At 38.7% G+C, this 21,133-nt stretch overlaps 1 protein-coding gene across 6 annotated transcripts in view; it reads right to left on the reverse strand.

Annotated features, from left to right (window-relative positions):
• SNX27 (sorting nexin 27) overlaps window positions 1-21,133 on the reverse strand; it is a 91,144-nt gene that overhangs the window by 15,118 nt on the left and 54,893 nt on the right. For all 6 annotated transcript variants that reach the window (XM_034935454.3, XM_063605294.1, XM_003817243.7 and 3 more), the window contains 2 exons: window positions 19,494-19,657; window positions 483-572 (listed from right to left, as the gene is read on the reverse strand). In XM_034935454.3, coding sequence (XP_034791345.1) covers window positions 483-572; window positions 19,494-19,657 — 254 coding nt within the window. The remainder of the gene's footprint in view (window positions 1-482; window positions 573-19,493; window positions 19,658-21,133) is intronic.

Here is a 21,133-nt window from a genome sequence, read left to right on the forward strand (position 1 = left end):
GGGAGGTCGAGGCAGGTGGATCACCTGAGGTCAAGAGTTCGAGACCAGCCTGGCCAACATGGCAAAACCCTGTCTCTACTACAAATACAAAAATTAGCTGGGTGTGGTGGCACATGCCTGTAGTCCCAGCTACTCAGGAAGCTGAGGCAGGAGAATCGCTTGAACCCAGGAGGCAAAGGTTGCAGTGAGCCTAGATCGCGACACTGCACTTCAGCCTGGGCAACAGAGCAAGACTCTGTCCCTCCCCCACCCCACCCCCCAAAATAATAATAAAATTACGTACCAATACACAGTAATTCAAGATCTTTGTGTGTTAAATAGAGAAACACAATGGACTTTGCATCAAGGTCCCTATTCCCCTCCTTTTTTAAAATTAGTTAAGCCACTAACCAGGTTGTAATCCTTTCAAAAATGACTAGGACTATAGGTTTTAAAGGTAGGAAGGGACATTTTATAAAGGGATTATGGGGACATAAACTTACCATGACCATTTTTCTTTGTTCGTATAGCTTCTGTAATTGATAGGACTTTTCTTCTGCTTTGATGTAACCTTTCTTCACATCATCGACTGCCTATCACCAAAACAGAAGTAGAGAAGAAAGGAGCGTAAAAATCATTATTATGTACATTCTCGATGAAAACAGACACAGACGCATTTTCAGAAAATCTCTTATCCACTTGGACCACCATCATTACCAGTGAACTCTGCCACATGTCCAGGGATATGGTCTGGCTCTGTGCCCCCACTCAAATCTCATCTCAAATTGTAGTCCCCACATGTCGAGGGAGGGACCCAGTGGGAGGTGACTGGATCATGGTCTGGTTTCCCCATGCTGGTCTCGTGATAGTGAGGGAGTTCTCACAAGATCTGATGGGGTTTTTTTGTTTGTTTTGAGACGGAGTCTGGCTCTGTCACCCAGGCTGGAGTGCAGTGGCACAATCTCGACTCACTGAAACCTCCGCCTCCCAGGTTCAAGCGATTCTCTTGCCTCAGCCTCCAGAGTAGCTGGGACTACAGGCATGAGCCATCACGCCCAGCTAATTTTTGTATTTTTAATAGAGATGGGGCTTCACTACATTGGCCAGCCTAGTCTCCAACTCTTGACCTCAAGTGATCTGCCCGCCTCGACCTCCCAAAGTGCTGGGATTACAGGCATGAGACACCGCACCTGGCCTAGATCTGATAGTTTTAAAAACAGCAGTTCCCCCTGCATGTGCTCTCTCTCTCGTCACCTTGTGAAGAAGGTGCTTGCTTCCCCTTCACCTTAAGCCATGATTGTAAGTTTCCTGAGGCTTTCCCAAGCCATGCGAAACTGTGAGTCAATTAAACTTCCTTTCTTGCACTTTGGGAGGCTGAGGCGGGTGAATCACAAGGTCAGGAGTTCGAGACCAGCCTGGCCAACATGATGAAACCCCGTCTCTACTAAAAATACAAAAAATTAGCTGGGCATGGTGGCAGGCAACTGTAATCCCAGCTACTCGGGAGGCTGAGGCAGGACAATCGCTTGAACCCAGGAGGCAGAGGTTGCAGTGAGCTGAGATCATGCCACTGCACTCCAGCCCAGGTGACAGTGCGAGACTCCATCTCAAAAAAGCACAAACAAACAAAAAAAAACCTTCCTTTCTTTATAAATTACCTAATCTCAGGTAGTGTCTTTATAGCAGTGTGAAAATGGACTAACACATCCAGTAACAGGTATACTTATTGGAATAACTAGCATTTAAAGAATATCTGGCAAGCGCTCAAGCATTGTTTTAGGTATATGTGAGAGATCTGGTTTCTCGTGTCAGAGGACTTAAATTCCAGTTATTTTATACATGTGTAAACAATTAGCACTGAAAGACAGTATATAATGCTGCATTACAATGAAATAGCAAACATGTATGGTACAGACAGTGATATAGGCAGTCAGAATGGAAGCACTTATTGATAATTACAGTTATCAGGGAAGCCTTAGGTGGATCCCCAAAGAACAGAATGAAGAAGAGAAACTATAAGCTAAAGATAGGAAACAGGAATGAGTCTGTGCTTAAATACTTTGAGAAAACAGATTTGCCTGATTTAAATAAGGGAACAGGAGACAATTAAAGATAATGCTGGATAGGCAGACTAACACTAGATTATGAAAAATCCTAAAAAGTAGGCACAGGAATTTAGACTTAAGGAAATAAACAACAGGGAGCTAAAATAAGCAATAAGAAATGGCTCCTTCTTTATTAAAGAAAGTTTGATTTGTGTTTGAAAGCCACATGAATTAACCTGAAGAGAGAATGAAATAAGGAAGATCAATGATGTTTGGTACTCAAGGTAGAAATCACTTCCCAGAGTATTTTAAGGAAAGATAGTTGGATAGGCAAATGAGTTCAAGATTAAGTCAAGAGGGCCAGGCGCGGTAGCTCATGCCTGTAATCTCAGCACTTTGGGAGGCCGAGGTGGGCGGATCACGAGGTCAGGAGATCAAGACCATCCTGGCTAACATGGTGAAACCCTGTCTCTACTAAAAATACAAAAAATTAGCCGGGGAGAGGTGGCAGGCGCCTGTAGTCCCAGCTTCTCAGGAGGCTGAGGCAGGAGAATGGCGTGAACCCAGGAGGCGGAGCTTGCAGTGAGCCGAGATAGCACCACTGCACTCCAGCCTGGGTGACAGAGCAAGACTCCATCGCAAAAAAAAAAAAAAAGATTAAGAGACTAATTCAACTTCTAGTTCTGTCACCTACCAATGTGCACTTGCATAAGTCATGTAAACCCTTTAACTGTGTAAAACTGGAATATCTCATAGATATACAAGAAAAAGATGACAGATGTTAAGAGTTTTGTAAAGTATATATCAGTAGCTATTATTAGTATCATTTAGCTACTAAGTTCTTCTAAGAACCGTACAAGGATATGAATGTCCTGCCAGGAAGTGACTAATAGAAAGATTATGCCAGTCTCTCCCCAACCTGGCCATACAAGTGAGGGCTCACTTAGGCACCGAGGATTATAGCCACAGAGGGGATGTTCAAGAAGAATCACGATGCAATGTCAATGTCCTGAAGATCCTGAACACTTTCCTCTTCATCACCAAAACACTGTACTGCTCCAGCCAAATTTAAACCAATTATTGAAAAGCCAGCAGAGAAGTAGAGGGGGGGGGAATAAATAAACAATACTGGTCTATCCAGTTTCCAAAGAAACTTACAGTGTTATTTAGCTCAGGGAAAAGGCTTTACAACTATTTTTCTTTATTTCTGTATTGTTTCGATGAGAATAAGAATATAAGAATACTGTCTTTCTGTTTTGTTTTTACCCCTAATGCCTAGAACTATGTCTGACTCACAACAGTACTAATATTTGATGAACACTTTCCCAAGGCAGAGGTGGGTCACAGTGATTATCTACTCCAGCAATTCCAAGTGAGCTCTTTTACACATGGGGCAGTAAAAATGGTCTTCTTTCATTTCTAATCAAGAAATTGCTTACCCAGGTGTGGTAGCTCATGCCTGCAATCCCATCATTTTGGGAGGTGGAGGCGGGAGGATCACTTGAGGTCAGGAGTTCAAGACCAGCCTGGCCAACATGTTGAAACCCCATTTCTACTAAAATACAAAAATTAGCCGGATGTGGAGGAGGGAGCAGGTAATCCCAGCAACTCGGGAGTCTGAGGTAAGAGAATCACTTGAACCCGGAAGACGGAGGTTACATCTCCGTGAGCCCAGATCATGCCACTGCACTCCAGCCTGGGAGACAGAGCAAGACTCTGTCTCAAAAAAAAAAAAAAAAAAAAAAAAAAAAAAGATTACACTGCTTGACTGACTAAGTGGAAAACATAAATATCACCACCCTAGTTTCCTTTTCTTCTTAAAATTTTTTAATTAAAGTAAAAGATGTATATAGTTTAAAAAAACAAAACATATAGTACTAAAAGGCTCCTAATAAAAACAGCAGCCTCTGATCCCAGAGCGTCATTCCACAAAAGCAACTACTTTTAGGCACTTTAAACAATTTCTTGTGATAATCCCTCCATAATTCTAAATGGCATGCTTACATTGACAATTCCTGACTTACCAATTTTAGACACTGTTGACTTACTGTGTTGAAAATATTTGGTTTTAACTCTCTTGTAGCACCCAAACACTCCCACTTCCTCTTCCCCCAACTTCTCAATAAAAAATTAAATACTCAATAACTGCATTATTATAAATATGTAAACACTATTCACAACTAAGCTATATACTATGCTATGACTTCCTTTCTTGCAAAATTTTTTATTTCCTCTGAGGTTAAATGCCTCGTGTTTTTGTTTGTAACTTCCCATGTACCTATCACCAATTTTTCCTCCACAATAACCAAATATCAAAACTCTTTTACTTAGACATTCATTTTCTAAAAACTGTCAACAGTTGTCATTTGCTGTGGTATCCTCCCTTGTTCTCTTTGTCCTTGCAAGTTTACGCTTTTTAAAATTCCAATACTGCTACTTTTGTGAGCTTTCAGGAAACAGCAGCTTAAATGTGTGTACACTTTGCCAGGTTTAGCCAGAATTTAAATATAAATGATTAATTTCTACTTTATTAATTTTTAAGGAAAAGGTTCATTACTACCATTAGCAACTAACATATAATATCTCATCAATTTAAATGAATACATTATTTCATATTTTAACATTTCTGAAATTGGGATGTATCTTACAATCAATGATGTATCAGTTTAACTGACAGCTTTTTTCTCTTATCAATACATAAAATAATGGTGCATCTTATAATTGATAACATTTCAGAACTGTGAAATTCATTAAATATTCCTACCATCAAAATATGATACAAAAATAATTGAAATTAAGTAAGAGAAATTTAATATACTTTTCAAAAGATACAGTTGTTTACTTAGTCCATCAAAAAACAGCTGCCAGGCACGGTGTTTGTGGCCAGGTGCAGTGGCTCATGCCTGTAATCCCAGCACTTTGGGAGGCCAAGCTGGGTGGATCATTTGAGGCCAGGAGTTTTGAGACCAGCCAGGGCAACATGGTAAAACCCCATCTCTACTAAAAATACAAAAATTAGCTGGGCTTGGTGATATGCAACTGTAGTGCCAGCTAGTTTTATACTTCAAAAAGGCTGAGGCATAAGAGTCATTGGAACCCAGGAGGCACAGGTTGGAGTGAGCCGAGATCATCCCACTGCACTCCAGCCTGGGAGACACAGCAAGACTCTGTCTCCAAAAAATAAAAAACAAAACAAAAAAATAAGTCACTTGAGATGGTGCAGTCACTATGGAAAACAGTATAGCAGTTCCTCAAGAAGTTGAAAATAGAACTGCCATATGATTCAGTAATCCCACTTCTGGGTATATTGAAAAAAGGATCTCAACAAGATATCTGCACACCCATGTTCACAGCAGCATTATTCACAATAACCAAGAAATGAAAGAAACCCAACTGTCCATGGATCAATGGATAAATTAAATGTGGGATATACATACAACATATTATTATTCAGCCTTAAAAAGGACGGAAACCCTGTCATATACTACCACAACACATATGAAACTTGAGGCCATTATGTTAAGTGAAATAAGCCAGTTATTACAAAGGCAAATAGTGTATAATTACACTTACATTAAATATCTAAAGTAGTCAAATTCATAGAAACAAAAAGTAGAATGGTAGTTGCCAAGGGGGAGAGGAAAACGGGGAGTTGTTTGATGGGTACAGAGTTTCAGTTTTAATCTTTTGCAAGATTAAAAGAGTTCTGGGCCAGGAGCAGTGGCTCACGCCTGGTAATCCCAACACTTTGGGAGGCTGAGGTAGGAGGATCGTTTGAGGTCAGACGTTCAAGATTATGGTGAGCTATGATCGCAGCACTGCACTCCAGCCTGGGTGGCAGACTGAGATTCTGTCCCCTCCTTTAAAAAAAAGAATTCTGGAGATCTGTTATACAACATTGTGAATATACTTAACACTATTGAACTATACACTAAAAATGGCTTAGAAATTTAAAAAATTATCAAATTGTATACTTTAAACATGTACAGTTTATTGTATGTAAACTATACCTCAATAAAGCTGTTTAGAAATCATTTGAGGCAATAGGAAAGTTCAGAAAAGTTGCTGGATATAAGATACTGCTCCAAAAACATTAACTTTTCTAAATACTTAAATACTTTTGTCTTCTAGTTTTATACTTCAAAAAGCAATTTCACATGCTCTGCCCTCACTTAAATTTTGATAAGCATTAAAAAAAAACAGCCAGGTGTGGTGGTTCATGCCTGTAATCTCAGTGCTTTGGGAGGTCAAGGTGGGGGGATTGCATGAAGCCAGGAATTCAAGGCCAGCCTGGGCAACATAGCGAGACACCTTCTCAATTTTTTAAATAAAAAATACATTTAAAATAAAATAAACAAACCCACCTATGAGACACACCACTGTTCCCCTTTAACAGATGAGAAAACAGATCTCAGCAATGTTATGCAAAGGATTTACCCAATGTAGAGCTTATACTTGAATCAGATATTCTGACTCCTAGCTAATGATTTTTCTACTCCAAAAATACAAAGATAAAATATTCCATTCATAATAGCAATAAAAATATAAAATCCTTGGTGATTAAGGGGGCATTGATAAAACATAAAACCACGTAACTTTTTTTGAGGAAACAAAAGTCAACTTGAATAAAATAGATACTTTATGCATCTATTATTATAATACAACATTTAATTAAAATGGTGATTCTTCTTCAGTAAACTATAAATTTAACAAAATTCCAGTTGGAATAGTAATAGGATAGATACTTTATAAAGTGTTATGAAATGGGTTAAAAATTATTAGAAAACATAAAATGGGAAAGAATATCAAGACTTTTAAAAAAGGAAGGCTTAGCCTTACCAGATATTAAAATATATTATATAGAAACAATAATCAAAAGGGAATACTGAGGCAAAAATAGAAATACAGATTAAGAGCAGAGAGATGCTAAACACAGGCCATACACACACACACACACACACACACACACACACACACACACCAGACAGATATAAATTTAATGAAAGACAAGTTAAGCATAATGTATTAGAAATGAATCATTTAATGTATCCTGATGTGCTATGTGGATAGCAATACCAAGAAAATTTAACTTAGACCAACCATTCATACTACACACCACAATAAACCTTGGGTAAATTAAAGCATTAAATATTAAAAATAAAATATTGTGACAAATGCACACCAAATATAAGTGTGCTATTGTCCTCTTATATTGAAGAAAGAAAACGTTAGTAGAAATCACAATGGAAAAGATAGATAAACATTGTTACACTAAATGTTAAAACTTCTCTAAAACAAAATTCCTGGCCAGGCGTGGTGGCTCACACCTGTAATCTCAGCACTTTAGGAGGTAGAGGCAGGCAGATCGCTTGAGCCCAGGAGTTTGAGATGAGCCTGGCCGATATGGCAAAACCCTGTCTGTACAAAAAATACAAAAATTAGCTGGGTGTGGTAGTGCAAGCCTGTAGTCCCAGCTACTCAGGAGGCTGAGGTGGGAGGCTCACCTGAGCCCAGGAGGCAGAGGTTGCAGTGAGCCGAGATTGTGCCACTGCACTCCAGTCTTGGCAACAGAGCCAGACTCTGTCTCAAAAAAAAAAAAAAAAAAAAAATTAATAGCACTAAGATAAAAACAAAAACAATGGAACAGAGTAAATATCTATTAAAATGGCAAAGACATAAAAGTTTAACAAAATACAGCAATTTTTGTACAGCAAGGTACAAAAACACAATCAATAAACAGCTATATTCAAAAGAAAAATATATCTGGGCACAGTGGCTCACACCTGTAATCCTAACACTTTGGGAGGATTGCCTGAGCCCAGGAGTTCAAGACCAGCCTGGGCAACACTGCAAGATCCTGTCTCTATTTTTTTAAAAAAGTAAAAATTAGCTGGACATGGTGGTGAGCACCTGTAGTTCTAGCTACTTGGGAGGCTAAGGTGGCAGGATCACCTGAGCCCAAGAGGTAGAGGATGCAGTGAACTATGATCACACCATTGCACTCCAGCCTGGGTGACAGAATGAGAGCCTATAAAAAAAAAAAAAAAAAGAAAAGAAAGAAAGAAGGAAGGGAGGGAGGGAGGGAAAGAAAGAAAGAAAGACAGACACCAAAAAGTGATATTACAAGAGTTAATCACAGCATCATTTAAAATCACATACTCAAAAAACACCCTGGCTCTAGCCAGGCACACATGTAGTCCCAGGCACTCTACTTGAGAAGCAGAGGTGGGAGGATTGCTGGAGCCCAGGAGTCCCAGGCCAGCCCCAGCAACATAGGGAAAACCCATCTCAAAACAAAACAAAACAAAACAAAAAAACTCTGGAACAAATAACAGGGAATGACTAAACAACATATACTACATTAACTCAGTCATAAATGACATATAAAAAACTGTATGAAAAAGTTAAAAAGAAAAGAAAAAGGTTGTATCTGTATTAGAATTATAACTATGTAAAAATTATACATCCATATAAAGACCTAAAGCCAAATATACATGTAAATACTTGTAGGAAAAGTTCCTAAAAGAGGGCTTCCAATTAGGGATGGCAGATTAAAAACAAGTATCGACTCTTACCTCCTCCTAAAACCCCATTAAAATTTCAGTAAAGGAATAAACCCATGAGATCAAAGAGAAACAATCAGGACAAAATTTTGTAATCTGGAACACGGATATATAAGTAGTAACTTACAAAACCTGAAAAAAAAAAAATGGATTCCCTACCCAGTAGTAGGAAAAGTAGAGAACCACTCAAATTTATATAACGAAATTCCCAAAAGACCGAAGAATCTGTAGCACCAGGTGGCCATCTAGGAGAGGTGGTAGATGTGGCTAAAATAAGGAGGACTGACCGAAAGCATATTTAAGAAACAATCAGTGCCGGGCGCGGTGGCTCACGCCTGTAATCCCAGCACTTTGGGAGGCCGAGGTGGGCAGATCACAAGGTCAAGAGATCAAGACCATCCTGGCCAACATGGTGAAACCCCATCTCTACTAAAAAATACAAAAATTAGCTGGGTGTGTTGGTGGGTGCCTGTAATCCCAGCTACTCAGGAGGCTGAGGCAGGAGAATTGCTTGAACCCGGGAGGCAGAGGTTGCAGTGAGCCAAGATCGCGCCATTGCCCTCTAGCCTGGCGACAAAGCGAGACTTTGTCTCAAAAAAAAAAAAAAAAGAAACAATCAAATTCTGAGATCCTTTCCTTTATTCCCTGGAACCAGATGACTGCCCTCTTCAATGCCAGTAGAAGACTAGTGATTTGGCTAGGCACGATGGCTCATGCCTGTAATCCCAGCACTTTGTGAGGCTGAGGAGAGAGGGCTGCTTGAGCTCAGGAGTTCAAGACGAACCTGGGAAACATGGAAAATTCCCATCTCTACAAAAAGCACAAAAATTAGCTGGGCATGGTATGCACACCTGTAGTCCCAACTACTCAGGAGGCTGAGGTGGGAGGATCACCTGAGCCCAGGAGGTCGAGGCTGTGGTGAGCCATGGTTGTGCCATAGTCAATAAGATGTACTCACATGCTGAGCTCCCAATCAGCTGTGCAGTGTCTCAGTCTTAAATCTGAGCAGATATCTGTGTTAGAGGAACACTTCTAACATGTACAACAGAGACCAAAACAAACAAGCAAACAATAGCGGGAGGAAAAAGATAACTTCAAAATAAAAAAGTATATTAATTTTTTTTTTTTTTTGAGACAGAGTCTCACTCTGTCACCCAGGCTGGAGTACAGTGGCATGATCTTCACTCACTGCAGCCTCGGCCTCCCGGGTTCAAGCAATTCTGCCTCAGCCTCCTGAGTAGCTGGGATTACAGGTGCCCATCACCACACCCGACTAATTTTTATATTTTTAGTAGAGACGGGGTTTCACCATGTTGGCCAGGCTGGTCTCGAACTCTTAACCTCAGGTGATCTGCCTCAGTCTCCCAAAGTGCTGGGATTACAGGCGTGAGCCACCACACCCAGCCTAAAAAAGTATATTATTTTTAATATCTTCAGAAAGCCAAGAAAAAAATACCATACAAAAGAACAGAATACTATATATAAAAAAGGATATTCAGAGAACAAAAGAAAACCTTTAGAAATTAAAAATATAGGCCAGGCATGGTGGCTGACACCTGTAATCCTAGCATTTTGGGAGGCTGAGGCAGGTGGATTGCCTGAGCTCAGGAGTTCAAGTACAGCCTAGGCAACATGGTGAAACCCCATCTCTACTAAAATACAAAAAAAATTAGCTGGGTGTGGCAGCATGCGCCTGTAATCCTAGATACTTGGGAGGCTGAGGCAGAAGAATTGCTTGAACCCGGAGGCAGAGGTTGCAGTGAACCAAGATCGCACCACTGCACTCCAGCCTGGGTGACAGAGAGAGACTTCGTCTCAAAAAAAAAAAACAAAAAACCACACACTCACACACAAAAACTGGCATATGTAAAAAAAAAAAAACTTAAGAGGGCTAGAAGAGAAACCTGAGTAAGTTTTTTAGGAAGTACAGCAAGAAGACAAAGAAATTAAAAATATGAGAGAAGATAAGATGATGACGGGGCCGACCAAAAAACTGCACATCAAAATAATAGGAATGCCAAAAAGAGAGAACAGAAAATGAGAGAACAAATTGTCAATTTAATAATTCAAGAAAATTTGCCAGATCAGAAATACAAATTTCCCACAGAAAGCCCAACATAATAAATGAAAATAGATCCACAGCAAGGCACACGATTGTGAAATCTGAGACCCATGGAGACAAAAAGACCTCAGTTTCTGGAAAGAAAAAGAGGGTCACATAAAATGGTACAGATATAAGATGGCTTTTTTTTTTCTTAAGATAAGGTCTCACTCTGTCTTCCTGGCTAGAGTGCAATGGTGTTATCATGGCTCAATGCAGCCTCAAACTCCTAAGCTCAAGTGATCCTCCCACCTCAGCCTCCTGAGCAGTTAGGACTTCAGGTGCACACTACCATGCCTTGCTAAATTTTAAAGTTTTTGTAGAGACAAGGCCTCGCCATGTTGCTCAGGCTGGTCTCAAATTCCTGGGCTCAAGTGATCCTCCCACCATGGCCTCCCAAAGTGCTGAGACTACAGGCATGAACCATCACACCTGTTGGTGGAACATAATTCTTTAAAATTCCTGAAGTTAAATCATTTTCAACCTAGTGTTCTATACATAAATGTGACATTTACCAAGTGTGAGGGTAGAATAATGGCATTTCCAGGCATTCAAGATTTTTAAATGTTGTCTTCCATGTACCCTCTTCTCACAAAGCTCTTAGAGGACTTGGTTCTTAGATGGCATTTCTGGACTTGCCCTGGGCCAAAGTGGAGCCCACTACCCTGAAGGGAGAGTTCCAGGCCAGGCAGCATTCACCACAAGCTGACTGAAGAGCCCTTGGGTCTTAAGGGAACATTGTCAGGAGTCTGGCAGTACTCCCCATGGGCCTGAGGTGGCAGTGTCCATGGGGTGAGGCTTCTCTGACTTTGAAAAGAAAAGAGAAGAGTGGGAAGGACTGTGACTTGTGGTGTGAATGCCCGCTCAGCTGTAGAACAGTAGAACACCATGTAGACTTCTAAGGTTTTTGACTATAGTCCCTGGCTCCCAGATGGCACTCTGGAACCTCCCAGGGTTTGGGGGAACTCACCACCTTGAAGTTTAGGACACAGGACTGGCTGGCTTTGCCACCTGCTGACTGACTGTAGAAGCCCAGAACCTTCAGCAAACATAGGCAGTAGCCAGGGAGTAGCTACAGGCCTTAGGCAAGACTCGGTGCTGTGCTGGCTTCAGGTCTGACCCAGCAAAGTCCCAGTGGTAGTGGTTACGGGGTGCTTGCATACCCTCACCCCCAGCTCCAGACAGCTCAGCACAGAAAAGACAACATTTGTTTGGGAAAAAGTAAGAGAAGAGAATACGAGTCTCTGCCTGGTAATCCAGAGAATTCTGGATCTTGTCCAAGACAACAAGGCAGTACCTCTAAAAGTCTGCAAGAACCACAGCATTATTGGGCTTGGGGTCCTTCCTAAAGCAGATATAGCTTAGATCACAAGACCCAAGTCCCTTCAAATATCTGGAAAGCCTTCCCAAGAAGGACAGGTATGAACAAGGCCAGACTGCAAAGACTACAATAAATACCTAACTCTTCAATGCCCAGAGACAGACAAACATCTGCAAGTATCAAGACAATCCGGGAAAACATGTCCTCACCAAAAGAACTAAATAAGGCACCAGGGACCAATCCTGTTGAAAAAGAGCTATGTGACCTTTCAAACAGAATTCAAAATAGCTGTTTTGAGGAAACTCAAAGAAAATCTAGGTAACACAGAGAAGGAATTCAGAATTCTGTCAGATAAATTCAACAAGGATGCAGTAAGCCAAGATTGTGTGACTGCACTCCAGCCTGCGCGACAGAGCCAGACTCTGTCTCAAAAAAAAAAAAAAAGAGAGAGAGAGAGATTGAAATAGTTAAAAAGAATCAAGCAGAAATTCTAGAGCTGAAAAATGCAATTGGCATACTGAAGAATGCATGCATCATCAGAATCTTTTAACAGCAGAATTGATCAAGCAGGAGAAAGAATTAGTGAGCTTAAAGACTGGCTATTTGAAAATACATGGAGGAGGCTGGGCGTGGTAGCTCACGCCTATAATCCTAGCACTTTGGGAGGCCGAGGCGGGTGGATCATCTGAGGTCAGGAGTTCGAGACCAGCCTGATGAACATAGCAAAACCCCATCTCTACTAAAAATACAAAATGAGCTGGGTGTGGTGGCGTGCACCTATAATCCCAGCTACTCAGGAGGCTGAGGCAGGAGAATCACCTGAACCTGGAAGGCAGCGGTTGCAGTAAGCCGAGATCGCACCATTGCATCAGCCTGGGCAACAAGAGTGAAACTCTGTCTCAAAAATAATAATAATAATAATAATAATAATAATAATAATAATACATGAAGGAGATAAAAGAAAAAATAATTTAAAAAAAAACAATGAAGGAGGCCTACAGGATCTAGAAAATAGCCTCAAAAGGGCAAATCTAAGAGTTATTGGCCTTAAAGAGGAGGCAGAGAAAGAGATAGGGGTAGAAAGTTTATTCAAAGGGGTAATAACAGAGAACTTCCCAAATCTAGAGAAAGAAATCAATATCCAAGCACAAAAAGTTATAGAACACCAAGCAGATTTAACCCAAAGAAGACTACCTCAAGGCATTTAATCATCAAACTCCCAAAGGTCAAGGATAAAGAAAAGATTGTAAAAGCAGCAAGAGAAGAGAAACAATATACAATGGAGCTCCAATACATCTGGCAGCAGACTTTTCAGTGGAAACCTTACAGGCCAGAAGAGAGTGGCATAACATATTTAAAGTGATGAAGGAAAAAAAATTTTTACTCTACAACAGTATATCCAGCTAAATTATCCTTCAAACATGAAAGAGAAATAAACTTTCCAAGATAAACAATAACTGAGGGATTTCATCAACACCAGACCTGTCCTACAAGAAATGCGAAAAGGAGTACTTCAATCAGAAAGAAAACTATGTTAATGAGCAATAAGAAATCATCTGAAGGTATAAAACTCATTGGTAATATTAAATACACAGAAAAACACAAAATATAACACTGTAACTATGGTATGTAAACCACTCATCTTAAGTAGAAAGACTAAATGATGAGCCAATCAAAAGTAATAACTACAACAACTTTTCAAGACATAGTACAATAAGGTATATATAAATAGTAACAACAAAAAGTTAAAAAGTGTGGGGATATATTTAAGGCATGGAGCCTTTATTCGTTTTCTTTTTGCTTGCTTGTTTGTTTATGCAAACAGTGCTGTTACCAGGTTAAAATAACAGATTACAAGAGAGTATTTGCAAGCCTTGTGGTAACCGCAAACCTACAAACATACAACAAATACACAAAAAATAAAAAGTAAGAAACTAAATCATATCACCACAGAAAAGCACCTTCACTAAAAGGAAGACAGGAAGGAAGGAAAGAAGGAAAAGATGATCACAAAACGACCATAAAACAAGTAACAAAATGGCAAGAGTAAGGCCTTACTTATCAATAGGAACACTGAATGCAAATGGACTAAACTCTTCAATCAACAGACATACAGTGGCTGAATAAATAAAAAAAAAACAAGAACCACTGATCTGTTGTCTACAAGAAACATACTTCACCTACAAAGACACACACAGATGGAAAATAAACGGATGGAAAAAGATACTCCATGACAATGGAAACCAAAACAGAACAGAAGTAGCTATACTTATATCAGACAAAATAGATTGTAAGACAAAAATATAGGACAAGACAAAGAAGGTCACTATATAATGATAAAGGGGTCAGTTCAGCAAGAGGATGTAACAATTTTAAATATATGTGCACCCAAAACTGGAGCACCCTGACATATTTTTAATATCTAAAGCAAATATTATTACAGCTAAAGAGAGAGACAGACTCTAATACAGTAATAGCTGGAGACCTCAACACCCAACTTTCAGTACTGGACAGATCTTCCAGACAGAAAATCAACAAAGATACAATGGACTTAATCTGCATTATAGACCAAATGAATCTAATAGACATTTACAGAACACTTCATCCAATGACTGCAGAACACTCATTCTTTTCCTCAGCACACAGATCATTCTCAAGAGCAGACCATATGTTAGGTCACAAAACAAGTCTTAAAACGTTTTTAAAAAATGGAGTATCAAGTATTATTAATATCAAATAATATCAATATGATCGAGTATCTGACCATAGTGATATTACAATAATATCAAGTATCTGACTATAATGGAATAAAACCAAAAATCAAAAATGAGGAATTTTGGAAACTATTCAAGTACGTGGAAATTAAACAATATACTCCTGAATGACCAGTGGGTCAATGGAGAAATTGAGAAGGAAATTTAAAAATTTATTGAAATAAATGATCATGAAAACATAACATGCCAAAACCTATAGGATACAGCAAAAGCAGTACTAAGAAGGAATTTTATAGTTATAAATGCCTACATCAAAAAAAAGACGAAAAATTTCAAACAATGATGCATCTTAAAGAAATAGAAAAGCAAGAGCAAACCAAACCCAATTAGTAGAAGAAAAGAGATAATAAAGATTAGAGCAGAAATAAATTAAATTGAAATAAAAAAATACAAAAAAAGAGCAATGAAACAAAAAGTTGGTTTTTTTGAAAAGTTAAACAGACAAACCTTTAGCCAGATTAAGACAAAAAAAGAAGATCCAAATAAAATCAGAGATGAAAAAGGAGATATTACAACACTGAAGAAATTCAAAGAATCATTTGTGGCTACTATGATTAACTATATGCCAATAAATTATAAAATCTAAAAGAAATGGATAAATTCCTAGACATATACAACCTACAAAGATTGAACCATGAAGAAATCCAAAACCTGAACATACTAATAACAAGCAACAAGATCGAAGCCATAATAAAGTCTCCAGTAAAGGAAAGCCCAGAACCCAGTGGTTTCACTGCTAAATTCTATCAGACATTTAAAGAAGAATTAATACCAATTCTAGGCAAACTATTTCAAAAAAAGAGAGGAGGAGGGAATACTTCTAAACTCATTCTATGAGGCCAGTATCACCTTGATACCAAAACCAGACAAAGACATATCAAAAAAGGAAACTACAGACCAATATCCCTGATGAATATTAATACAAAAATCCTCAACAAGATATTAGCAAAATGAATTCAACAATACATTTTAAAAATCATCACGAGCAAGTAGGATATATCCTTGGGAATATAAGGATGGTTCACAAACACCAATCAATGTGACACAGCATATCAACAGAGTAAAGGACAAAAACCATATGATCATTTCAACCGATGCTGAAAAAGCATTTGATAAAATTCAACATCCTTTCATAATAAAAACCCCTCAAAAAACTGGGTATAGAAGGAACCTCAACATAATAAAAGCTATATATGACAGATCCACAGCTACTACCATCCTGAATGGGGAGAAACTGAAAGTCTTTCCTCTAAGATCTGGAACACAAGGATGCCCACTTTCACCACTGTTATTCAACATAGTACTAGAAGTCCCAGCTAGAGCAATCAGACAAGACAAAGTTATAAAGGGCATCCAAATTGGAAAGGAAGAAGTCAAATTATCCTTGTTTGCAGATGATATGATCTTATACTTGGAAAAACCCAAAGACTCCACCGAAAAACTAGTAGAACTGATAAATAAATTCAGTAAAGTTGCAGGATACAAAATCAACAACAAAAATCAGCAGCATTTCTATATGCCAACAGTGAACAATCTGAAAAAGAAATTAAAACACTATGAAAGAAAGGTGAAGAGAGGACACCAACAAATGGAAAAAGTATTCCATGTTCATGGATTGGAAGAATAAATATTGTTAAAATGTCCACACTACCCAAAGCAATCCACACATTCAATGCAATCCCTATCAAAATACCAATGACATCTTCACAAAAATAGAAAAAAAAAACTATCCTAAAATTTATATGGAACCACCAAAGACCCAGAATAGCAAAAGACATCCTAAGAAAAAGAAGAAAACTGGGTGGGGTGTGGTGGCACACATCTGTAACCCAGCAATTTAGGAGGCTAAGGCAGGAGGATCTTGAGCCTAGGAGATCAAGCCAGCCTGGGCAACACAGCAAGACCCCCCACCTCTACAAAAACTTAAAAAATCAGTCGGGCATGGTGGCATGGGCCTATAGCCCCAGCTAGTGGGGAAGCTGAGGCAGGAGGATAGCCTGTGCCCAGGAGGTCAAGGCTGCAGTGAGTTGTGATCACGCCACTGCACTCTGGTCTGGGTGACAAAGCGAGACCCTGTCTCTGGAAAAAAAAAAAAAAAAAAAAGAACAAAACTGGAGGAATCATATTACCTGACTTCAAATTATACTACAGAACTATAGTAACAAAAACAGCATGGTACTGGCATAAAAACAGACACACAGACCGATGGAACACAATAAAGAACTGAGAAACAAATCCACATACCTACAGTTAACTCATTTTCGACACAGGTGCCAAGAACATGTACTGAGGAAAAGACAGTCTCTTCAATAAATGGTGCTGGGAAAACTGGATATCCATGTGCAAAAGAATGAAACTAGCCCCCTAACTCTTGCCATATACAAAAGTCACATCAAAATAGATTCAATAATTAAATCTAAATCCTCTAGCTATGAAACTACTACAAGAAAAAATCGGGGAAACTCTCCAGGACATCAGTCTGGGCAAAGATTTCTTAAGTAATACCCCACAAGCACAGTCAACCAAAGCAAAAATGGACAAATGGGATCACATTAAGCTAAAAAGCTTCTGCACAGCAAAGGAAACAATCAACAAAGTGAAAAAGCAACTCACAGAATGGGAGAAAATATTTGCAAACTACTCATCTGACAAGGGATTAATAATCAGAATATATAAGGAGCTCAAACAACTCAACAGGAAAAAAAAAGAAATGCACATAGAAACTACAATGAGATATCATCTCACCCTAGTTAAAATGGCTTATATCCAAAAGAGAGGCAATAACAAATACTGGCAAGGATATGGAGGAAAGGGAACCCTTGTTTACTGTTGGTGAGAATGTAACTTGTACAACCACTCAGAGAGCAGTTTGGAGGTTCCTCAAAAAACTAAAAATAGAACCATCATACGATCCAGCAATCCCACTGCTGGGTATATACCCAAAAGAAAGAAAATCAGTATTTTGAAGAGATATCCACATTCCCATGTTTGCTGCAGCACAGTTCACAATAGTCAAGATTTAGAAGCAACTTAAGCATCCATCAATGGATGAATGGATAAAGAAAATGTGGTACTTACACACAATGGAGTACTATTCAGCCATAAAAAAAGAATGAGAGTCAGTCATTTGCAACAACATGGATGGAAGTGGAGGTCACTATGTTAAGTGAAATAAGCCAGGCACAGAAAGACAAACATCACATGTTCTCAATTATTTGTGGACTGTAAAAATCAAAACAATTGAACCCATGGAGATAGAGAGTAGGATGGTTACCAGACTCTGGGAAGGGTAGTGGGGAATTGGGGAAGAGTCAGGGATGGTTAATGGGTACAAAAAAAATAGGTAGAATTAATGAATAAGGTCTGGTATTTGATAGCACAATAGGGTGACTATAGTCAATAATAATTTAATTGTACATTTTTAAATTACTAAAAGAGTATAACTGGATTGTTTGTAACACAAAAGATAAATGTTTGAGGGGATGGATATCTCATTTTCCGTGATGTGATTATTACACACCATATGCCTGTATCAAAACATCTCATGTACCCCAAAACATATACACCTACTATGTACCCACAAAAATTAAAAATAAAAAATTACATATATAAAAAGAGGAACAGCTCTGAAAATGTATCCTACAAAAATATGGGAGTAAAGCAAAACAAAACAAACAATGTACTCTCACACTGGAAACAGGAGATGGTGGTAGTGAAGGGCAATCCCAGAAGGCAAGCTGTGCACCACAGTAGAGAGCTGCCACTTCACACGGGGATAGAGGAAGAGGCTCCACAAGAGATTTCTTCAGAAAGTGGAAATCATGAACTGCCTGATGGGTCTGAACTGAATGTCTTTAGAGGAAATTTAGACAACTGGTGAAGAGTATGGAGCTAAATTAATTGTAAGTACACAGAAAATTAAGCAAATGAAAAAGGAGGGCAATAATTAGCTGGGGAAAAATAAAATGTAAAGAAAGTGAAAAGTAAAGACAGTGTTTATTATATGGCTCTGTTGTAAATTTCACTATTTACAGTCATAATATTGTAAACACTGCATATTGACCTTACAAATATTATAATTTGACTATATTAAGGGGATGGGAGAGATGAAAAAGGTATGGGTATATGGTAGGAATGGAGAAGGAAAGACAGCTGGTGTCTCATCTTCAATAGTGGGAAATGAAGAGATGCTGCTGGAATCTGAAAAATTAAGTAGGAGCAATATAACCAAGTTATAATGGAGACATAGAAGTAAATACCAAAAAAAAAAAACCAAACAAACAAACCAATAAAAAACAGAGCTAAAAGAGGTGAAGGTGGTTGCCTATGGGGGGAGATGGAAATAAGTAGGGGCAACTACTGTTTTTCACAATAAACTGTGTAGAACTATTTGATGCTTTAAACTCTATGTATGTATAATATTGGTGGAAAATTTTTGAACAGGTACGCAGCCACAATGCTCATTTTCTATTGTTTAAAAATATTAGAATACATATTTTAAAAATATGTATTTTTAAACTCCAGGATATCTTTACTTCTAAAACTTATCTATTATTTATCTTTCGTGAAATGGGATAGAACATTTTACAAATGTAATTCAGACCCAGGAGCAAAGCAGCCTGTCTAAGGATTCACAGGGAATTGGCAAAGTACCAACTATATTCAAACATAAAAAGAAATTGTGCCTTTCAAGAAGATCAATTCACCTACCTGATGAAAGAAGTAGGTAACAGCAAGGTCATTGTCATTTAAGAGAATTTCTTCTTCTGTTGTAAAAAGCCACTTTCGAATGGTCAAGCAGGTGCCTGGCACAGCTGATGTATAATTCTGAATGTAGAGTTTGTGAGGAAACTCATTAGGTGCCAATTTACGTACTAAAGGAAAGACAAAACACAGAAAGCTGGAGTGAAAAGATATAAGAAACTTCCCTAGTATAAACTATGTAAGGCAGATCAAGAATGGTATGTTATCATTAACCAGAACATCATCTCAAATCCACCAAGGAGTTCTGCCCTGGGAGCACAAAACAGCCTTATCTGTCCAGCCAAATATCCTTTCTAGCTATGACCATGGCCAGTCAAGTCTCAAGCTAACTGAAACCTATCACTTGAATGACAAGTGCTGTGGTTTGGATATTTGTCACCCCGCAAAGTTCATGTTGAAATTTGATCCCCAGTGTTAGAGGTGGGGCCTAATGTGATCTCTACACACACCATAAGTGGAAGAAAACAGCCTGAGGACCTTACCAGATGCCCAATTTTGAACCCAGTCTTAAAGATGTTTGGTAGACATCAGCTGAAAACCAGCAGAATCATGAAACAAATAGACCTTTTTTCTTTATAAATTACCCAGCCTCAGGTATTCCTTTATAGCAACACAAAATGGACTAAGACACAGATCAGTTAACATGACAACTCTGCAAACAGCACCAACTCCAAATTTAGTTAAAATATCTAATCCATTAGCTAGTTACAGCTCATGTCCACTAAACATCTTTAAAGCAAGCCTCTCCTCTTACCCAGCTACGGTACATTCAGAGTCTCTCATGTGGCAATTCTCAATGAACTGCTTTTATTGTTAAGGCCAAAAGGTTTTTTCCAGCCCACCTCCAAAAATCCTACAGCATTCCTCAAACTGAAAAATGTCTTCTGAGTAATGTTACTTCCTCTTTCTAACAGCCACTCAAGCAGGATAAAAAAACTACCACTTTTAATTTCTAAATTGCCTTTTTGTGGAAAGGCTGAGAGCCTGAGTTTTCTTTTCCTTTTTTTTTTTTTTTTTTTTTTGAGACAGGGTCTCACTTGTTGCCCAGGCTAGAGTGTTGTAGCACAATCATAGCTCATTGTAGCCTTAACCTCCTAGGCTCAACTGATCCTCCTACCTCAGCCTCCTAGCTTGGACCACCTGCATGTGTCACCATGCTTGGCTAATTTTTAAAATTTTTTTAGAGATGGCAGTCTCACTATGTTGCCTAGGCTGGTCTCAAACTCTTGGGCTCAAGCAATCCTCCTGCCTCGGCCTCCCAAACTGCTGAGATTACTTCCTCTCTCAATGTTTACTTGGCTTTATAACACTACAAAAGACAGATTTAATATTTTCCATTTTATAGAAAGTGAAACTAAAGCTTAGAAAAAAAATAAGGTTAGAATCCAGATGTCCTGGTACCTTAGTAATCCTTTGTAACATAATTTACATCTGTCTAGTTACACTGCTGTGAGTTGGGAAGAAAAAAAATATTAGGGAGATGGCTGCTTTAGGGGAATCAAAGTTATTCTACCTGGACCTGAGATAGCAAGGCAACCTAAATCTACCAAACTCTCCCCCTTTCTGGGATAAGGAAGGTCTAATCA

This window comes from Pan paniscus, chromosome 1 (genome assembly GCF_029289425.2).
Source record: "Pan paniscus chromosome 1, NHGRI_mPanPan1-v2.0_pri, whole genome shotgun sequence".
Lineage (NCBI taxonomy): Eukaryota > Metazoa > Chordata > Mammalia > Primates > Hominidae > Pan > Pan paniscus.